The 23,709-nt window shown below is 39.1% G+C and overlaps 1 protein-coding gene across 10 annotated transcripts in view; it reads left to right on the top strand.

Annotated features, from left to right (window-relative positions):
- The window catches only part of LOC126106687 (zinc finger protein 501-like), a 229,658-nt gene that overhangs the window by 131,696 nt on the left and 74,253 nt on the right, over positions 1–23,709 (top strand). For all 10 annotated transcript variants that reach the window (XM_049913061.1, XM_049913063.1, XM_049913058.1 and 7 more), the window contains one exon: positions 13,349–13,392. In XM_049913061.1, the coding sequence (XP_049769018.1) occupies positions 13,349–13,392 (44 nt within the window). The remainder of the gene's footprint in view (positions 1–13,348; positions 13,393–23,709) is intronic.

The following is a 23,709-nucleotide window of genomic DNA, read 5'->3' as shown; positions in this document are numbered from 1 at the left end:
TCACAAGCAGCGAAAGTTCTGGCAATTAATTCCATCTCCATATCCACTGGGGTCTCATAAACAAGTGACTATAGATATTCCCATTGGAAATAATCAAAGGGATATAGGTCAGGTGACTTCACAGGTCATGGACTATGATCTCCCCTTCTAATTCAGTGACCAGGAAATACAGCATTGTGATGATAGTGGACATCCATGCTAAAGCAAGGTGTTGGACTGTCATGTTATACCCACATTCTCTGACGAACAGCCAAGAGTACATTCTCCAACAACTCAGGTAAAGCTTGTAATCTTCCCCTCCCTCCTTTGTTGTTACTAATGACTTTATGGTTAAGTCTTTTCATAAGATTCGAGACGAGTAAGATTTACGATAAACTTTTTACTTATCTTTTCTTGCACAGTTGGCCCCAGTATTTCATGTGATTCTTGAAGCTGAAATTTGCACATTTTAGGTCCTCATGCTCCAATTGATCTAGATTAATTTGAAGAATGTCTGTGCAGAATTTTTGGTTTTTCAATGTTTATTTGTGTCACATTTTACTATATCACATTGTCTTTTGAATGTTCGCATTAACAAAGCCGAAATTACATTGTTATTCCAAAATATAAAAACACGTCCAATCACATCAAAGGCATGCCCATTACTACTTCACTCTGTGTTAATAACAATATTCTATAGGCTTTACAATCTTTCTTGACAAATGAATTTGTATTAGTTTATTATTGAATAAAACGTTCTCAGTTTTCAAGCCGTGTCAATTCGAATAAAATCCTAGATCTTTCAATGACCATCTTCGCCATCCTCCTCAGGAGTTCACTGATTGCCAGGGCTGCTATGGTTTCTCGCTTGTATAGGCATGATGAGATCATCAGCAGCCAATCAGATAGACCCACTGTGGCACACGCGCATAAATTGACCTGGGCAGTTAGTGGAGCTATTGCCCGTGGCAGCATCGGTGACATCAGGTGGTGCCAGGGGCAGGTGCCACATTTAAACTACTGCTCCCGCATCACACATCTGTCTTTGCTTTCTTTCGAATTCCAATGCCTGCCCCCATGCCCTCCAAGGACACATAGTTTATTATTATTATTTTATAAATGAATCCAGAAATAAACATAATAAACAGTACTAGACTGTGTAATTAAAAATTGAAATTTTAAGTGTGCCAAATATTTCGTAATTTCAAATGTTTCTACAAAAAATAATAATAACAATTTTAGTCTTAACTGTACATCCATAGCTAGAGCATATTTATTGTAACAATGAAAATAAAATCATTCCTTTTCATAGATTTTAGGTTGAAATATAACATATTGCATACAAAATTATATGAAATTTTTCAGAAAAGCATCTGAGATAATATTGAGCTGTCCGAAATTCCAAAAATATTTCTGGTATCGACTACTTCTGTTGAGGAAAAGTAATGCTAGAGGAGGATGTCCCTTTACAACATCCCCCTCACAAAATGTGGAAGCAATGTTTTATGACCTACTATAAGATTTGCCAATGGTGTTCAAAATGATGCCAAAAGATGGAATACAGATGTATAGAAGTATCCGATACATAACATATTACAGAAAACATAAGAAAAATATCTGCTATACAAGTCATAATCTATACATATATCAGGATATGACATTCAGATTTCCAGATCTGTAGAACACTCTGTCACAAGACAAATGATACAACATTAAAACACTAAACTATAGAAATAAGTGCAGAGACAATGTCAATTACTAGGATTACAAATTGAAGGTTTACATCTATAAAGTAAAATCTTCAAAAGAGAAGAAAAAATTCAGAGCCAAGTGTATGACAAGTGAGCCGACTTGAAAAACTCACAACGCCGGAACAGAAGAATATACTCAATCATGAGTAGGAATATAACACAAAATCAATCAGCCATATAAACCAGAGTATGCAAGGATATGTTGACTCATAAAAGGAGAAAATAATGAAAAAATAGTAGGGCCTAAGCTTATAATGTTGGGACCCACCTACGAATCTAAACCACACTGAGTACAGTCTGGAAGAAATTTTTTGACACAAGAAAATGAATACAGTTCATAATCATATCAATAAGTTCAATTATATGTAAAGAGTAATTAGAAGAAGCATCTAGCCTCAGTCAGTAGTTGCACACTCCCCTTGAGTACACATACACAGTCATGATGACCAGGGCTACCAAAAACAGAGTTAAGCATGAGTTTGCCACAACTCAGGTTCCAATGGGATACAATAATGCAGTACTCAGGATAAATACAGGTAATCAGAGTCATAAATAGCTTTGAATGATGACATAATTGAGTAGCTTGAGGACCAAAATCATTGTGTGAAATCAGAAATGTATACATCTTGTTATACTGTCTATACTCGTAAATGTCTTCCATGCTATTTGCTAATTGTTTATACAAAATAACCTACATACATGGAGGCCTAGAAGATTTATTTACAATTGATAAAAAAATACTGATTGAAAGTTACATAATGTATTGGGAAGTTAATCTCCCTACTTGAAAAAACATACATTTATGTGGAATAACACTGTCCATGGCAATGACGACTTTTCTTGACACATAGTTCCATGAACACTTCATATAGAATAATTTCTTGGCTAACAATTTACAAATTTCAGTCACAACACTTATGTAATTGACAGATGCTTGAGTACATTACCCAGCAGCTGTGATCTCTTGTAAGACGACTGGACCAGCGAGGGTGCAGCCATACAGGAGTGTGGGAGAGGATCCACCCACATCTTTCAGTTTCCTCCCTAGATTTCTCATCACACACTCCAATGGATAGGTTACTTCCTGTGTAGCATTCACATCAAATCTTGCAACATTATTTTGTGTACTAAGTATACTATTCAATATCTCCCTCACATCACATTGCGTATATTTTGCCTATTTATAGGGTCTATTGAAGAAACAATAGACCCAGAAGCGATTAAAAAATGTTCACATATGAATCTTTAATAAACAGAGCTAAATGCAATGAAAAAATGAACTAGTAAGTTGATATACACAGATAATTTTTACAGTACAAGATATGAAAATTTATTGCTAGATATAGCATTGCCCCTTTTTAAAGTTGGAAAAGGATCTACTCATTTAGTATCATAGTATATCTGTATCAAATTCTAAAGCACAAATCTATTAAAAAACATAATTGAATGGTTGTATGAACCTGTAATTATAGTGTAGCATAGATTTAAACTCAGCATAGTGTAGCATAGATTTAAACTAGGAATCACATCATCTTACATACTACATTCGTGATGTACAAAACAGAATTATATAGTTGTATGAACCTGCAAACATAGTGTAATTTTCTTCCAGACTTGGGATAACTAAGCATCCACATTCAAAGGTATTGTCTTCTATACTAAAAGTTAAAAGTACCTGGTATTTTATGAATTTGCTTTGCTTACCTGTAGCTCCACTTATCTTTACACCTACAATGGGCATTACCACAAAATTCTTTCTATACTTGATCTTGTCCCTAAATTATTCAGACATACCACAAATCAGGCTACCTATATCACTCAACAGCTACCTCCTGACTGATCAATCTTAATTTTAATGTGAGGACACCGAAAATCTGAATGTTCAAAAGTTTGTGAATTTCTGAGGGACCAAACTGCTGAGGTCATCGGTCCCTACTTACACTACTTAAACTAACTTAATCTAACTTATGCTATGAACAACACACACACACCCATGCCCAAGGGAGGACTCGAACCTCTGGTGGGAGGAGCTGCACACACTGTGACATGGCACCTCAAACCACACGGCCACTCCACGCGGCTCCCAAAATCTGAATCTCTGTTATCAGAAACTTCATGTAAAAGATCACTCTCACTTTCATCAAATGCTACATCCATACTGTCTTTACAGGGTTTTATCAACTTTACTGGTATCATAGCATTACTTTGGTTACTCATGTTGTCAGGTAAAGATTGAATGCAGTGAATAGATTCCATGGCACAACTAATGTCATTTGTTAGAGAAGGAACACAAAACAAATTACTGTCAAAATTGCTCTTCCTGCTTAAATCCTCTTTCACTTCATTTCACCAATTGCTATACAAATTCTGACTAAACATAGCTAGCTTATTCCAAAATGCACATTTATCTACGTTATCATCAATCTGGTCCCAAACAAACTTCAAAAAGTTTCCACCTTTATTCTCTAGGCTCACAGGTTACTCACCTTTACTGTTTGGATCATTACTCTACATAACATTAATGCAAAACTGTTTTGACTGGACTGGTTTTCCATGACTCCCACTTACATCACATACATCACTTACCTTACCTGTATTGTCAACATAATTCACAAGTAACTCTGAAACTTCATTATTGTTAAACTCCACAAATACGTGATACTCATCATCATCATATTCCTCCAAAATTACTTCATCAACAACATCACTAACAATACAAGTCTCATCTCCATCAAAGTCACTTACTTCACCTACATTCATTTGCAATAAGACGCCAGTCTCAGACTTATCAATGTCAGTCATTTCACAGATCTTTCTCACATCTGCATCAAAAATATCACCTAGTTCAGATCCAATAGTCATCACCTGATTTACATACATCAATAACATTGTTTTCTGACCAAGAGTAGAAATCATTCATACATACTATATCAAAGTTCTCACTACTCTCACATCCTGGTTTGTGATTAGCACCTACATCACCATAATTAAACATAGAACCCCAAAACTTTTGATCAAAACATAAATGAGAAATCTGACATTCCTTCTGTTCAATTCCAGATACACATGCCATATCATTAACGCTGTTATTATTGTGTGATTGCAAGTGTTACTTAGGGGTCCTTTGCTTGTTATGTTTCCTCTCCTCAAAGCTGTGGACCTCCATTGAGGCGAACTGCCGTTTCCTAAGTAGTTGCTTCTATGATTGTTTCTTCTATTAAAATGCCCATGATTATCCCCTTTATTCTTATCCTGCTGATGTTCAAAATTTCTCTCTCTATTGACATTTTGATTCCTGATAGAAGTTACCATTATCTCTGTTTCTGTAATTACTCTGATTGTGAATTCTATCATTCTGATTATTATGGTACATACTTCTTTCTACTACCCTATCCATCCTGTCAACATATCATAAAAATTGTTCAAGACAATCATCAGGTCCATGTGCTAAATCCCACTGCAATCTTTCTTGTAATCTCCTTTTAAGTGCATCTGTTAAGGTCTTTTCATCAAATGGTTTGTCAAGGTTTGCTAATTTTTTAAGTTGGTTCTTCAAAACTCTTTCAAAGTGCCATCCCTATTCCTATAACTAAGACCTTTCAAAAATTCACTTTTAATTCTTCCTTGTTCAGCTTCTGACCAAAATTTATTTAAAAAACTTTTCTTGAAACATTGATATGTTTCCCACTGACTTAAATTTAAATTTACCCATGACAGAGCTTTGCCTTCAAGACATATTTTAACAAATTTAACTGTCTCCACAGTGATGCAGAAAATCCACTGGGTGAAAATTGTCTGATGGAAAACTTTTGATAGGATTGTTGGACCACACAATACCATCGTTTGCACACAGACTTTGGTTCACATGAATTTCCTGAACTGCTGAAATTTTTTGTTCTAAAACAGTTACATCAGTTTGCATATTGTTTTTGACATTTAAAATTTTTTGGTTTAAACTGGCAATATTTTGTTCCATTTTTTCCACTACGGCCTTCTGTTCAGCTCTTGACATCATCAACATTCTTCAATTGCCTCACTGACGCAACTACCAACTCATTTTCCAAAACAATAAATTTATTTTCTAAAACCCCAACTTTTTCATTCACACTTTTTAACCCCTTAAACAACCCATTTCTTAACTCTGAAACTTGATTACTAAGTTGACCCATCTGATCCTTTACTCTGTCTATTTTGCTATTTTTTTCAGTTCTTATTTCAGTTAACTGATCATTAACTGCATTAATTTTGCTATTCTTATCTGTCTGCATTTCCTCTAGTTTTGCCAAAATTAACTGCAAAATATCAGTTTTTACTGTTTCTTTACTGACTATGATTTCACTCACCTCAGACATGTCCTGACTGGATCCCACAGCTTTCATTTCTACCTCACTCCTACCCATGTCCCTATTCATTTTGTTAACAAGCACATGAGCCCACAAACAAATTAACTTCACAAATAGTTTGTACTTATACCGTGTTTTTGATGTCCCTGCTTGTAGTTGTAAAGTCCTCTTTCATTCGATCTGATCCGTCATTATTATTAGAAGATCATCACTGTTGGTGTGATTTGCTTTGTTGGACCACTTTCCATTTTCTTGCTTCATGCAATCGAAAGTTGATTCACACATAAATTGAACATGAAATAAATCACTTAACTTTTTTGTAAGAGACAAAATTTCATTATTAGTCATTTAATCCCAGATGAAGCCCACACTTCTAATCTTCCCCTCCCTCCTTGAAATATAGCATATTGTGTATAAAATTATATGAAATTTGTCAGAAAAACAGCTGAGATAATATTGATCTGTCCAAAATTTGAAAAATATGTCCAGTATTGACTACTTCTGTTGAAGAAAAGTAATCCTAGAGGAGGACGTCCCTTTACAAACTCTTTGCATGGACCTCAAGTACAGGTGGGCATTCAGATGGCAGGGCAGAAGATATGCCCCAATGAGATTGTCACCTACAGTGTTGGCCCAAATATTCACAGCAAAATGTACTTGATGGTGTGACTCTACTAGAGTGTGAGGTTTTTCCACATCTCACAAATGGCTATTCCTGCTGTTCGAAACCTTCACAATAAAATGTGACCTTGTCAGTAAATAGCATGAATTAGAGGAAATCTGGTTGATCAATCAGTTGTTGGAGCAATCACTGACAGACACAATGCGACCCTTCGTCCAAAACCAGTGAGAAACATTGCATGTACTCATTGTGGGTGATATGGGTGTAATTATTGTTTTTTTGTTTTTGGAGTACTTGCCACATGCTGCTCATGCAATACAACAAGTACTTGTAGAGGGGGGGGGGGGGGGTCTGCTGCATCACATTCCAGCACCATCTCTTCAAAATCGCTTTTGCAAGTGGTCCTCACGTTGCAAGGTCCCACATTTCTTCTTTCCAATGAACCAGTGTCTCACATTCATTGATCAACAGAAATAAACACTTGTGATGGATGATGCCTGTTAGGAAATTGTCATCCCCTGTATAGCCTTTCAGCAGCGAGAGCATGCAACATACTTCCCTGTACACAAGCCACATGTCAGTCAGTTCTGCGAAGCTGTACCGGTACTGCTCATCGCATTTTACTGCACATCTCTGAATAGCACTGAATAATGAATGGGTCTGTCATTGATTCGTAGTACGTTCTGTCATGGGACTATGTAAATACAATCCAGGAGAGCCGCCTTATGGACAAGTAAAGTAAACAAAACCTGCATCATGACTTCCTAGTAATCAGGCTAATTCTTTTCCTTCCCATGTAGGAAATAAAGAAAGTACACATAAATAAACAGCACAGTATGTGTAAACTGGTGTGCATGTTATTTGTAAATAAGCTGGAAAACAGTAATTCAGACAAAATAGTAGACAAGTTTACTTCCATATCTCCTTAAGCTGGCTTCTCCAACCCCAGGTTCCCTGCCTCAAGTTATTCAGTGGAGCATTGTCTATGTCCTGTTACATTTTTCATGCTCTTATGGAAACACCATGTATAACACACATTTAAAGGAGAATGTACTGTGCTATTCCGGTTTCATTTTATTCCAGATTTGGTAAGACTAATATTGCCACATAAAAATTTCTCCATTGTAGTATTCCATATCCTTTAACTGTAACATTAATCCCTATCAGTGTCTTCCTAGTACATCATTCTGTGGACCCTCTACTTTTTGGAAGAAAAATAGAAAGTTGATATCGAAGTGTATTCTTGCTAGAAAATTAGTAAACTATACAAGCAGAAATAATATTTGCAAAGGCAGGTTGCATTTCGAACAAGAATCAGAACTGAGAATTGTCTATCTGAGACTGTAGCTGGTGGTGTAGCATTCTTGAAACTAATGGTGTCCAAGACTTGTGCCTAAAATTTTTGTTTCTATGTTTCATAATGTTTGACATCAGTTGTTTTTCCTTTAAATAAAAGAAGAAGAAGAAGAAGAAGAAGCATTCTGTGTATTTATCAAATGCTGTAGATTTTTTTGTTAAAGCCTTTAATTGCCAAGATCACAATAAGAAAATAGTGCCTACTGTTTTCAATGGTCAAATGGTCATCTTGTTATATGGAAGTTGTTATAAAAAGTCACAAGTTAGGAATACTTCAGAATACAGTAGCATTAACAAGAGTAATTCTACAAAAGCTATTAGGAGTACATACCAGGATACATACATGTGATGTCTACATCAAGATAATAGATATGACACTTAAGTCATTTCATTGTTAACATCCTTAAGCAGATGTCAACTATGGAACAAAACAGAATGAAATTATATGGGGTTAATCTAAATTCAATGGCATGAAGCGACATGCAATAAATTTCTGGTAAAAACACCTTACAGTTGTACACTGAAGATCCAAAGAAACTGGTACGCCTGCCTATTATCATGTAGGGCCCCCGTGAGCATGCAGAAGTGTCACTACATGGTATACCATGGATTTAACTAATGTCTGAAGTAGTGCTGGAGGGAATTTACTCCATGAATCCTGCAGGGCTGTCCATAAATCCATAAGAGTATGAGGGAGTGGAGATCTCTTCTGAACAGCACATTGCAAGACATCCCAGGTATGCTCAATAATGTTCATGTCTGGGAAACTTGGTGGCCAGCGGAAGTGTTTAAACGCAAAAGGGTGTTCCCGGAGCCAGTCTGTAGCAATTCTGGATGTGTGGGGTGCTGCATTGTCTTGCTGGAATTGCCCTAGTCCTTCGGGATGCACACTGGACATAAATGGAAGCAGGAGATGAGAGAGGATGCTTATGTACATGTCGCCTGTCAGAGTCATATGTAGACATATCAGGAGTCCCATATCACTCCAGTTGCACATGCCCCACACCATTACAGACCCTCCACCAGCTTGGAACAGTCTCCTGGTGACATGCAGGGGCCATAAATTCATGAGGTTGTCTCCATAACTGTACATGTCGATCTGCTCAATACAATTTGAAATGAGACTCGTCTGACCAGGTAACATGTTTCCAGTCATCAACAGTCCAATGTTGGTGTTGACGGCCCCAGGCGAGGCATAAAGCTTTGTGTCCTACATTCATCAAGGTTACACGAGTGGGCCTTCGGCTCCAAAAGCCCATATCAATTATGTTTCATTGAATGGATGATCCAGCATTGAAATCTGCAGCAGTTTGCATAAAGGTTGCACATCTGTCATGTTGAACGATTCTCTTTAGTCATTGTTGGTTCCTTTTTTGCAAGATTGTTTTCCGGCCACAGCGATGTCAGAATATTTTTTTTTAGAGGATTCCTGATATTCACAGTACACTCCTGAAATGGTTGTAGGGGAAAATCCCTGCTTCATCGCTATCTTAAAGCCAAAGGGCAACAGTCATTTTCTTCTACTGTAGTTTAATGAAAAATAGTTTGTGCCCTTTTTACGAGCATATGTCCTTATACGAATTTTAGGAATAACTTAATGTGAATGATTTGTCCATTGTATTCCTCAGTATATTCTTAGTTCTGATTCTGAAGTATTTATAAATAACAGACCGCATAATCTCACATTTTACTTAAAGTGATAACAAGTTTCAGTTTAGTGCATCTTATTTCCTAACTGTTTGTGCAGTTCATACGATGGCCTAATAGGTGTGGTTTGCCTAAAGAAAATATACTATTTGGTTTCTTTCCATACTATTTTATGGGTCACAATGAAGAATGTTATGATGTCTCTATGTTGTCCCCTTTTATCAATCCCCTCTTTTGGCTCCTTCCTTTCCCTCATTTCCTTCTCCCCCCCCCCCCCCAATCCCCCTCCTCTGCCCTGTTCTCTGTTCTTGGGAGTGATACCAGTCCTTGTCTCTTCCTGGGATTGCTGTTGCCCTTTGGCATTATTTCTTTATACTTCCATTTTATGTATCTGCCACCCTTACTATAATGTAGGGTTAGATAGATACATCATGTTGGCTTGTACTATTATGAGCTCTCACTTTTGATGCAGGGTAAGACACAATCTAGTGTTCTAACTTCTGTTTGCTCCAATGAAGTGACAATTTGAAGGGAAAAAAAATGGATTCCTGATGTTGTCATTAACCATCATTGGCTCTAGCATTTTAACATCTGTTTGCACCAATGAAAAAAAAGTTTCTGTGGTCATACATTCTGTTGGGCATGTTTGTGATTAAGTCGTTTACGATGAGGTAATTTGAAAAGTGGTGACGACTTTGATTGTCATACTAATTTGGTTTCTTTCCACACTATTTTATGGTTCGAAATAGTTGGTGTTATGTGTTCCTGTAGCATGTGACTTTTGTTTGTATGTGGTGCTGCTGCTGCTGACTGTTGTTTTTAAATGTCCTGTTGTTTCCAAAAACATTTAACAGAGCATACATATGGTAGTTGATTTGTACTATATTGTATCTGTTGTTTTGTCTTTGATAATTGTAAATCATAACGAAGATATTTCTTGCATTCTACACACCCCCCCCACCCCCCCCCCCCCCACCCCCCCCCCCCCATAAAGAAATAATTCCCTCACTGCCATGCTCAGTTCTTTCTCGGGAGTGATTCCATTTCTTGCTTCTCTTTGGCATGACCGTAGCTTTTTGGCTTTAATTGCGTACATACTTTAAGCATCCGACATGGCTTCTTCACTTTTGGATTAAACAGGTACATACACCATGTTGTATTATGCCATTATGGGCCCAAGTGTTTGGTACAGTGGAAGAAAAAAACAGGTCTTTTAATTTTTGTGTTACCTGTTTTCCAAGGAACATATTCTGTACAGTTTTCTTCTAGTTAAGTGTTTTACAAATATGAAGTAATTCAAAAGATAATGTTTCTTTTCACACTATTTGTGTTTCACAATGAACAATCTTATGTGTTGCTATAGCACATGATTTTTGTTTGTATGCGCCATATGTGATTCTGCTGCTGTTTACTGTTCATTGCTTTTAAATGTCTTACTGTTTGTGTAACATTTTAAAAAGCTGAAATGTGTTAGTTGGCCTGTACTTTTGTTGTATTACTTTATTGTCCTTGATGAATGGAAATTGTAACGAAGAAATTCACTGCCTCCTGATGGGGTGCACCCTACCAGAGGTTTCCTTGTGCCAGTGTAGGAACAAGATTATCAGTTGTGTTTGCCCTGCCAATGTTTGTAGAAAAATTTGACTTTGATATACATGTATGTACAATATTAATGTGTTTTGCATGCTGTTACAGAATACACCATTTTATCTGTTTGGTAAATATATCCTGGTATGATACGTTCTGTATCCTGTAATATGCACCCAAGTCTTTTAACAGTTTATTGCGTAAATTGTAATTTTAGCTTTCTGTCCCACACAATGATTTGAAAATGGGTTCAAGTAATCTGAAACTAGTCATAAATTAAATGAAAAAACTGAATCTTGCTAATTTGGCTGTTTTCTACATGAAACTAGTTAACACAAGTTTCTGTCACATTATTAACCCAGCATGCCGGAAATCCATGTAAATAATATTTTCAGTACGAGATAATAATTGATTCTTCATTAATATATCATGAAAAAAGCAATGAGCTCAATATTGATCCTTATGGGAACTCTGCTATCCTCTATTGTGATCTTTTTGCTTCAACCACTGCTCACTGTTAGCAGAATGTAAATGTTAGTGGAATCATTGGACAGCACTTGAAGAAAAATTTGACTTTTTAGTTTAGCAAGTTGTCACTATTGAAAGCTGTGCTGGACTCCTTTTGTGCTTTTGCACATAATAGCCACCTCTTGTTCATTCATAGTTTGTTTCAGTTTGTCAGTCACTTTATAAGAGCATTTGTTGTACTACACTTTTTCTGGAAACTAGATTGGTATTCATCTAAAACGTTATTTCTGCAATTATTTTCTGGACCAAATTAAAGCTTGTCAGTTGCAGAAAAAGCTTTTTTACCTAAGAAGCACTGATTCTTTAAGGGAATGGATGGTTTGTACTCTTATGCCTTGGTGAAGTGAAAATGTAAGTGTAGTGAAATACTCATTTAGATCTTCAATAGGAGCTACAGTTTCAGCTCTGGATTTGCGTTCCCTAGACCTCTTTGATTTTTCCACTAGATGAATGGTCTGTAAAAGTCCTCAGTTAATGAGTGGGCATACCTGAGTTTTACAATTACATACTTTCTAACTTCATTCCATAGTTACTTTTAGGTGTGACGATTATCAAGGTCAGGTGCCATTTATATTTACTGTGTGCTGCCTCTCTGGTGCTCATAAGGTGTTAGAGTTGATCGGTAAGCCATAGTGCCACTTTTCTCCTGATTCTTGTGGTTTTTGTAGGAATGTGTTTATTGTAGAAATCACTGAATCCCTCAGTGAAATTAGCTACTTGATAATTCACAACAAACTTATGTTCTGCCATTTCCTACCAAGAAATATCATAGGCCTCACCTAGAAGTTTGAGCATATTCAAGCATTTAAAATCTCTAAAAGTAATCACTTGCAGTTTATTCTTTGGACATTGCAATGAGTAAGCCATGTATCTTACATCATGAGCAAACCAGCCAGGTGCAGAGATTTGATCAGTGAATTATTTTAGTTGGAGACTTGATTGTAAATATTTCAGTAAAGGTATGAGTGTCTGCTGTGTGATGGTCTGATCAAGAAAGTCTACATGTAAATTTTGATATGGGGGGACTGTTGTTTACAAAATGTATGTTTGTATCTCTGGCTCCAATAGGAGATTGGCATGAAAGCTGAGGTCCTGAAATATCCAAATGATCTCACTGAGATGGGCTGTTAAGGGTTCCACATTTGCATGGGCGAGTTGAAGTGTATTGCCATTGTGAATTATTTCTACTGCAAGCCTGCAGGTAGGAAGAACAGCTGTTGTGCAGACAGGCATGGGCTGTGCCTTGCACTGTGTGATGAAAAGAAGTGGTGTAGAGAGTGAAACAGGCAGGTAGGAGGCTGGAGAGTGTGGGGAAGTTCCAGGTCAGGTATGCTTGCCTAGTGTGGAAGTTGAAGGTGTGTGTGAAGTTATGCAGAAAGACCTGTTGAATACAGGGGAATGGGAAACAGAGTATTCATTGCAAGGAAATATGGTTTAGGATAGTGTTGAAATAAAAAAAAAACAATCATCTGTACTAAAACATGCAAAGTAGTGCATTGTACAGTTATTGTAGATTCTCTTAATCCTTTTTGCAGGAGCTGAAACATGAAGTAGAGTCAAGTGGCAGTGAACCAGAAAGGTTTGTACAATTTTTTATATCTCTTCTTTTTCATTTTGTGTGTGTATTGTTTTACAGTTTTATGTTGTAAGCATTGTGACAGAGAGTAATGTTATACACAGAATATTGAACACTGGAGACTAGTACCTGTAATTTTTAAACACTTGATTGGCTGTGACATATTCAGCCCTGTACTCCTTTTCTGCTCGCAGCTTGTGTTCCTCTAATTAATTTTTATGTGTAGGGCTGTAGAATGTCAAATCTTTGGAATTACTCACATGCACCTCTGGTAAAATTGCGAATAGTGATGAAGGTTTTGAGGCAAAGCCTTTGGACTGTGGAAGTTCTCAATCTGTCATCTTTTGAAGGTATGTGAATGACACTTCGGTAGAGGGCCGCACTGTGAGGAGAAATTTCATCAGTTCTTGAACCATCTGAATTCCATTCATGGGAACATCAAATTTACCAAGAATCTGCACACTGTTGTAGATCGTGGTTCAGATAAATAAGTTAAGCACACTAAATAAGAAATTCCTGTGCAAGGAATGTATGCTGATGACACAAAACATTATGACCTCCTGCTTAAAAGTATGCTGTGCCTTCATTGGAATAGAGTGCAGCAGCAATTGTGTGTGACATCGATTTGACCATTCCTCCAAAGGTTTCCGGAGATATGTGGCATCACATATGTATGCATGAGGCATGCAAAGTAGTGTAGCTATGGGCATCTGGGGTAACTTTTATGCAAATGAACTGTCAGGCTCAAGGTCACAAGATCGTGGCTGACATCACACAAGATGACAGCAGAGAAAATATGCGAACAATTATGTCACATAGTTAGTGCCTCTGCCCCCCTTTTTGAGGCTTTTGTGATATGATGACACTACGTGCTTTCTAGAAGAAGAAAAAAGTCTGTCTGTTATCCTGTTGTAATTTAAGAAGTGTGTTAGCTCTGCTATCAGCCATATAGTCATCAGAAACAGATAAGATACATTCAAATTACCATCAAAGGATGCCATATATGAAAAAAAAAGAGCAATGAACAATAGAGTGTCAGAGTGTCACATAGCTCAGCTGGTCATGTGATCATTGTACATTGATCAGATACATCTGAGTGTATAATAGGACAAAAAAGATCAATAAACAAGAAAGTTTCAAATTGGTAATTATCCTTGCTGGAAAGTGTCAGAAAGGAGTAAACTGGGATTAATTATAAACAATTATGAGTGTGGAGACATTAGATTAGATTAGTACTTGTTCCATAGATCATGAATACAACACTTCGTAATGATGTGGAATGTGTCAGGTTAATAAAAGGTGTCTATACAAGATATTAAATTACAAAAGATATTACATGACACTTAATTTTTTTTGTGGAGGTTGGGAAAATTACCCACTTACTACATTCCAAATTCATGTAATGAGTAGAAGGAGTTGCCATATGAAAGCAGAGAATGAAAACAGGTGTGGTAAGCTAATTTACTGAGATGTATATCGCCAAAATTTGCAATGACCCTAATAGCATAAGTAGCAGATCTTCAATGTGTTTTTTCCAGTTCAACCCCTCATCAATGCATACACCTAAAAATTTTTTGTAATATTCTACCTTAGCTACCGATTTCTGACCGAGGTCTATATTTATTAGTGGTGTCATTCCATTTACTGTGTGGAACTGTATGTATTGTGTTCTGTCGAACACTTAATGATTTTCTGAAAAACATCATTTACAATTTCACCAGTTAATTCTTGTCAGCATTATATTATGACACTGACATTACAAAAAGACTATGTGAACCCAATACACACTCTAACACAAAAATATTACACACCACAAAGGAATTATCTAAGTTGGATGGAAATCAGTAGATGTGATTTACATGTACAAACAGCTAAATGGTTGCAATCTAAAAAAATAAAAAAATGAATGTATTATTCAAGAGAATGAGGTTCACAAATTGAGCAAGTCAGTAACCTGTTAGTCCACCTCTGATCATTACACAAGGAGTTATTTGGCTTGGCATTGATTGACAGAGTTGTTGGATGTCCTCCTGAGGGCTGTTGTGCCAAATTTGGTCCATCTGATGTGTAAGTGTGTCAAAATCCTGAGTTGGTTGGAGGACCCTGCCTATAATGCGCCAAATGTTCTCAATTAAGGAGAAATCTGGCAACCTTTCTAGCCAAGATAGTGTTTGTCAAGTATGAAGAAAAGCAGTAGAAACTCTCACTGTGTGTGGGTGGACATTATCTTGCTGAAATGTAAGCCCAGGATGGCTTGCCATGAAGGGCAGGGGTGTAGAATATCATCAACATGAAAACAAGGAGTCCTGATATGAAAAGAGTGATGCTCCAGACAATCACTCATGGTTTTAGGGCCATATGGCAGGTGACAGTCAGGTTGGCACCCCACTGCTATCCGGAGTGTGTAGAGACATGTCTTTGGCTAGAAATCTAATAGACTGAATTAGAATTATCTTCTGTGGTGAGTCGTGTGTGTGTGTGTGTGTGTGTGTGTGTGTGTGTGTGTGTGTGTGTGTTTATATTAGTGTTTGAAAGAGTGCCATTAGTGTTCTAATCATGAACATTAGCCCTTGGGGCCTGCACTATGCTCATTCAATCAAACACAATTAACATTACAGGTACAAGTGATATGTATGAAACTTCAACATTGGTTTTCATTAAAAATTAGGAGTCTTCACATGAGACACCACTCGCCATGTACTCAGGACTTGTCCCTCGACAACATACCTAGGACTCATTGAAATCCATGCTTCTTATGTACCATGTGATTAAACGACATTGCACATATGGATGATGTGACATGACTGTCTCTAGGACACTGCAGATGGTTCTGTGTGTTGACTGTCAGATATGTCGGAAGAGAGAGATGCAGTAAAATCTTATAGGGTGACATTAGGAGGTTCTAGTACAAGGAAAGGTGTGACTGGTTACAGTTTGGATGCACATAGTTCATAACCTTTCTTTTTAATCTACTCTGGATGTTACTAAATAATGAGGAGGAGGTCTCTTGAATGTAATACACTCCTGGAAATGGAAAAAAGAACACATTGACACCGGTGTGTCAGACCCACCATATTTGCTCCGGACACTGCGAGAGGGCTGTACAAGCAATGATCACACGCACGGCACAGCGGACACACCAGGAACCGCGGTGTTGGCCGTCGAATGGCGCTAGCTGCGCAGCATTTGTGCACCGCCGCCGTCAGTGTCAGCCAGTTTGCCGTGGCATACGGAGCTCCATCGCAGTCTTTAACACTGGTAGCATGCCGCGACAGCGTGGACGTGAACCGTATGTGCAGTTGACGGACTTTGAGCGAGGGCGTATAGTGGGCATGCGGGAGGCCGGGTGGACGTACCGCCGAATTGCTCAACACGTGGGGCGTGAGGTCTCCACAGTACATCGATGTTGTCGCCGGTGGTCGGCGGAAGGTGCACGTGCCCGTCGACCTGGGACCGGACCGCAGCGACGCACGGATGCACGCCAAGACCGTAGGATCCTACGCAGTGCCGTAGGGGACCGCACCGCCACTTCCCAGCAAATTAGGGACACTGTTGCTCCTGGGGTATCGGCGAGGACCATTCGCAACCGTCTCCATGAAGTTGGGCTACGGTCCCGCACACCGTTAGGCCGTCTTGCGCTCACGCCCCAACATCGTGCAGCCCGCCTCCAGTGGTGTCGCGACAGGCGTGAATGGAGGGACGAATGGAGACGTGTCGTCTTCAGCGATGAGAGTCGCTTCTGCCTTGGTGCCAATGATGGTCGTATGCGTGTTTGGCGCCGTGCAGGTGAGCGCCACAATCAGGACTGCATACGACCGAGGCACACAGGGCCAACACCTGGCATCATGGTGTGGGGAGCGATCTCCTACACTGGCCGTACACCACTGGTGATCGTCGAGGGGACACTGAATAGTGCACGGTACATCCAAACCGTCATCGAACCCATCGTTCTACCATTCCTAGACCGGCAAGGGAACTTGCTGTTCCAACAGGACAATGCACGTCTGCATGTATCCCGTGCCACCCAACGTGCTCTAGAAGGTGTAAGTCAACTACCCTGGCCAGCAAGATCTCCGGATCTGTCCCCCATTGAGCATGTTTGGGACTGGATGAAGCGTCGTCTCACGCGGTCTGCACGTCCAGCACGAACGCTGGTCCAACTGAGGCGCCAGGTGGAAATGGCATGGCAAGCCGTTCCACAGGACTACATCCAGCATCTCTACGATCGTCTCCATGGGAGAATAGCAGCCTGCATTGCTGCGAAAGGTGGATATACACTGTACTAGTGCCGACATTGTGCATGCTCTGTTGCCTGTGTCTATGTGCCTGTGGTTCTGTCAGTGTGATCATGTGATGTATCTGACCCCAGGAATGTGTCAATAAAGTTTCCCCTTCCTGGGACAATGAATTCACGGTGTTCTTATTTCAATTTCCAGGAGTGTAAATGACTGTATAGATGCTGATCTGTATCAGTATTTCATACATCAGAAATGAATGTACTGCCCTCGTGCATGACAGTTTGTAATTTGAACAAACAGAATGCCCTCAAACTACACCAATTTGCTCTTAAAACTAATTAAAATTGACTGTATCTATTGTCATGGAATCATGACTGTTTTTGTTATTATGATTGTTATATTGTGTGTTTAAAAATACGTATTATTGAAAGTTCTGTGTTATTTCATACTCCATAACCTCTAATTATAATTTAGCCACCGCTTCAATTGTAGCTTGTCGTGGAAGCTAGAAATGATAGTGGTTTTCCCCACATGTGAGTAGTTTGTGTGAAACAAGCTGTTCTGCGATGACCAAATTTCTATTAAATAATGTAATGCCACACTGTTCCCTCATATCTCACTATCAGTCACTGCACACACTATACACACATTGTTTCATAACACTTCACTCACTACACACACACACACACACACACACACACACACACGCATTGGTGATCTCTGGGCCATTTTCTGTATTGCAACTTCCCGTTTGATATCCTGAAAAACTGAGTCAGAATTCCTCTATAATGAGTGAGACATTGAGCTCATAAAGAGAAAGAGGTGATAGTACTGTGCTATGCATAGCTTAGGGGTAAGTTTTTCCAGAAAAGGAAAAAAGAAGGAAGAAGGCTTTATGTGGAATGTTGAATGTTTGATAATCACTATTATTATTTATTTGTAAAACTTTTTTTATCAAACTCCTACTCAGTTTTATCTAAGTAATCCTTTGATGTACAAAGTGTATAGCATAACAGGTACTTTTTGGCTGCCTTTTTAAATGAGAGTATTTTTGCAATTTCTGTAATCTCTTTTGGTAATTTATTGTACAGTTTTATTCCTTGGTAGAAAATGCTGTTTTGAGTTTTATGTTTATTTTTTCTTGGTAACTGTAAGTTGAGTCTAGCTCTCATTCCATGGTCATGTACAGAGCTGTTTTTGCTGTAATAACCAATGCTATTTTCGATGTGTACAACTGACTGGTAAATGTATTCACATGGAACAGTTAAAATCACCAGTCTTTTGAACAGATCCTTACCATGAGCTTGACTAGTATTTTTGGTTATTATTCTTATGGCTCTTTTCTGGAGTTTGAAAATTGTGTTCATAGTTTGTGCATTTGTTCCCCCCAAAAACAATGCCATAGCTGAGAACTGAGTGTACATATGAATAATATGTTACTAAAAGACACTGCATGGTACACACTGATGATAGGATTCTAAGGGCATAACATGCTGATGACATTTTGTTTGCAAGTACCTTTGTGTGTTCACACCACTTCAACTGAGAATCAGTATTCATTCCCAGAAATTTTGCATTTGTTACACAGTCTATAAAGGTGCCATCTACATGTAATTGAACATTGTCATTTTCCCTCTTCAGACTGAAATTTATGCCATTACTTTTCTTTATAATCAATGTCACTTTATTGCTTATTGACCAATCATAAACTTCCTTGAGAGTTTCATTTGCAAGGAGTTCTCTTGTTTTCTCAGTGACTATAATGGTGCTGTTCATCATCGAATAGAATTTTTTCACCATGAGTAACACTACTGGGAAAGTTATTGATGTATATCAGGAATAGTATTGGTCCTAATATGCTACCTTGCAAAACCCCTATATTAATGTATTTTGGTTCTGATAAGTGTTTTATTGAATGTTTAGATCTATTTGAAGTAGGTGTTACCTCTACTCTTTGTCCCCTATCTGCTAGGTATGATCGAAACCAGTCATTAGCTACCCCTCTTATTCCTAATGCTTCTAATTTATTTAATAGAACCGTGTGGTTGACTGTATCAGAGGCGTTAGCAAGGTCCAAAAAATATGCCTGTGACAAACTCATCTTTGTCAAGAGCATCAAGTACAACTTTTGTGAATTCTACTATGGCTGGCTCCTTATTTTTGCCACTTCGGAAACCAAACTGTGATACACTTAAAAGATTGTATTAATTCAGGTAATTCATTAGTCTGTCTTTCATAATTGCTTCTCTTATTTTTGAGAATGGTGACAGCAGGGAAATGGGCTGGTAATTTTTCATTTATTATATTAGTTAAGGGCCCTTCTATAAACTCTATGCATTGTTTCAGTATACACATTGGTACTTCATCTAAGCCTATTGACTTTATTTTTTCATTCTCTGTGGTTGGAAGTAACATCATTGTATAATGTGGAGAATCTAGAGAATTTCGTGTTCACATTGGCTTCCTTATACACTTCATTCCAGCTTTGTTTTGCTAGTTCTTTTGAAAAATCTTTTATTGTGATTTCTGATAGAAGTCGTTTGTAGGCTTGTAGTTTAGAGAATGATTCGATGCCTTGATTTTACTGTTGATATTTGACAGAGATGGTCTGATAATCCGAGATATTTTAAAGCTGTATCACATTCTTCCCTGTCCATATTTGTGGCCACATGGTCAATTACTGATGCAGTCATTGTAGTAGCCCTTGTTACACTATTGACCAATAGGGACATGCCAAAACTTTGAAGGATATTTATGAGGGTGCTGCTGGATTCATTTATGATATTAGTGTTAATGTTAATGTACCCACAGAGAATAATGTTGACCTTTGTACTGGAGACTTTATCTAGAACTTCTGTTAATTTATTGAAAAAAGTTTCCACACTACCACTGGGAGATTGTGTACACACACAAAATGATTAATTTCTTGGTGATATCAAGCCTCGTTAATTCAGTAGCTGATATTTCAAAGTGTTTGTCTTCACTTACTGTACCAAGTCGTGTCTTGATTTGAACTGTGCTCCTTTTCTGGTATAAATACATATCCTCCACCCCTTTGAAGCAGTTCTGCAGTAAGAGTTTGCCCTTTCATACAATGATAATACAACATGGTGGATTTCTTGTCTCTGCACCAGTGCTCAGCAACACAAGCTGCTGTGCAGTTCAAAGATTGTAAGTGAACTTCTAATAGTTGTATTTTATTTTTTATTGATTGCATGTTTTGATGGAGGATTGTTAAGTCTGTGAAATGCCCCACGTTACTCTTTCCAATGATTTGTTTTTCTTTGTGATGTCTGGTATGTGTGATATTTGGAGTGTTAAAATCTTTCTTGTGAGCAATTATTTCAGTATTTTTTAAACTGCTGGAGATACTCTTTAGGTAGGGGAACCTTATGTCCGGTGGTGTGAAAAACTGTATTCTATAATGTTATTTCACATGTCTGAAATGTTCTTAATACATGCGTGCATGAGAGTTTATTTACAGACATTGATTTGAAGGCCAGGGACGCTGTCAAACCATGTAATGGTGTCCTTCAAACTGAAAGAAATTCCGTAACATAGGCATTCCGTTGGACTGTATGTTTTTTCTTCTTCAGATTTTAAATTCTCGCTTTTTATTTACTCTGCGAAAGCTTCAAAATAATGAGGACATGGATTGTTCAGTTTGGAACTGGTATAGGGACTGATGGAAAGAAGGGTTGCAGCCAGAGATGGGAACTTTAAGTGTGAGGCCTTTGGGGGTTATGCCAAATTTCAGACAAGCCGGAGAAAATAAAATATGTGAGCGTAATCTGGCTAGGGTGAAGGCATGTTTGCGGAGGGAATGTAAATAAAACTTAATGGGGTCATTGTGGGGGTGTTGTGAGAGTGACATGGTATTAGAAGGTGGAAAGTTTAACATGAGGTTGAAATGAAAAAGAAAGATAGAAATATATGGGGAGAGATAAAGGTGAACCTCACCCACCTAATCCTTCACCTACACATCAACTCAGCCAATGAAGACACCCGTCAACTCCTATCCTTAATAAAAGTCCTCAATCTTTCCTCTCCCACATCCACACCGGCTATTCAGAGCATCCTCCTACAGGCCAACCGCCAATTAGAACAGCATGCCACCCTTCACCTCAAAAAACTATCCAATCTCCTGGTTTCCCACCTCCGGAAAGGCAACTCACTCACCCTTCACAACCTTTCCAGCAAACCTCAACCACCTCTCATTGCACACAAACCCAGTCTCTCCCATCTACTCAATCTCCCACTTCCAGCTCCACTCCCTCCAAAACCTCAAAATTCCGATCAACACAATCTGGCACCACAACACCCTAATTCAGTAGTTAACCTTTCCTCCAAACCTCTCTCCCAATCCGAAACCTCTGTCCTATCCAAAGGCCTCACCTTCAGCCCCACTCCCAGATTCAACCAAACAGCCCTCGTCAAAGATTTACTGTCCTACACTCGTACTCTCTGCTGGAAGTATCACTTTGCCACGAAGAAAAATGATCCTAATCCTACCCCTAATGATCCAACTCCCCAAGACACTATCCAGATTGAACCCTGCCTGGAACAGTTCCGTCCTCCGTCACAGCGGGACCCACCTCCTCTTCCTCAAAATCACCCTCTCCAAACCTTCCAGGAATTTCTGACTTCCAGCCTTGCCTCTCAATCCTTCTTAAAAAACCTTAATCCTACTCCCAACATCACCACTGCTGAAGCCCAGGCTATCCGTGATATGAAGGCTGACCGGTCCATCGTCATTCTTCCGGCGGACAAGGGTTCCACGACCGTGGTACTTGATCGTTGGGAGTATGTGGCTGAGGGACTGCGTCAGCTTTCAGACAACACCACATACAAAGTTTGCCAAGGTAATCCCATTCCTGATGTCCAGGCAGAGCTTCAAGGAATCCTCAGAACCTTGGGCCCCCTACAAAACCTTTCACCTGACTCCATCAACCTCCTGACCCCACCGACACCCCGCACCCCTACCTTCTACCTTCTTCCTAAAATTCACAAACCCAATCATCCCGGCCGCCCCATTGTAGCTGGTTACCAAGCCCCCACAGAACGTATCTCTGCCTACGTAGATCAACACCTTCAACCCATTACATGCAGTCTCCCATCCTTCATCAAAGACACCAACCACTTTCTCGAACGCCTGGAATCCTTACCCAATCCGTTACCCCCAGAAACCATCCTTGTAACCATTGATGCCACTTCCTTATACACAAATATCCCGCACGTCCAGGGCCTCGCTGCGATGGAGCACTTCCTTTCACGCCGATCACCTGCCACCCTACCTAAAACATCTTTCCTCATTACCTTAGCCAGCTTCATCCTGACCCACAACTTCTTCACTTTTGAAAACCAGACATACCAACAATTAAAGGGAACAGCCATGGGTACCAGGATGGCCCCCTCGTACGCCAACCTATTCATGGGTCGCTTAGAGGAAGCCTTCTTGGTTACCCAGGCCTGCCAACCCAAAGTTTGGTACAGATTTATTGATGACATCTTCATGATCTGGACTCACAGTGAAGAAGAACTCCAGAATTTCCTCTCCAACCTCAACTCCTTTGGTTCCATCAGATTCACCTGGTCCTACTCCAAATCCCATGCCACTTTCCTTGATGTTGACCTTCACCTGTCCAATGGCCAGCTTCACACGTCCGTCCACATCAAACCCACCAACAAGCAACAGTACCTCCATTACGACAGCTGCCACCCATTCCACATCAAACGGACCCTTCCCTACAGCCTAGGTCTTCGTGGCAAACGAATCTGCTCCAGTCCGGAATCCCTGAAGCATTACACCAACAACCTGACAACAGCTTTCGCATCCCGCAACTACCCTCCCGAACTGGTACAGAAGCAAATAACCAGAGCCACTTCCTCATCCTCTCAAACCCAGAACCTCTCACAGAAGAACCACAAAAGTGCCCCACTTGTGACAGGATACTTTCCGGGACTGGATCAGATTCTGAATGTGGCTCTCCAGCAGGGATACGACTTCCTCAAATCCTGCCCTGAAATGAGATCCATCCTTCATGAAATCCTCCCCACTCCACCAAGAGTGTCTTTCCGCCGT

Source organism: Schistocerca cancellata, chromosome 10 (genome assembly GCF_023864275.1).
Source record: "Schistocerca cancellata isolate TAMUIC-IGC-003103 chromosome 10, iqSchCanc2.1, whole genome shotgun sequence".
NCBI lineage: Eukaryota > Metazoa > Arthropoda > Insecta > Orthoptera > Acrididae > Schistocerca > Schistocerca cancellata.
The sequence above is the reverse complement of the archived record's forward strand: the minus strand, read 5'-3'. Positions and strand labels throughout refer to the sequence as shown.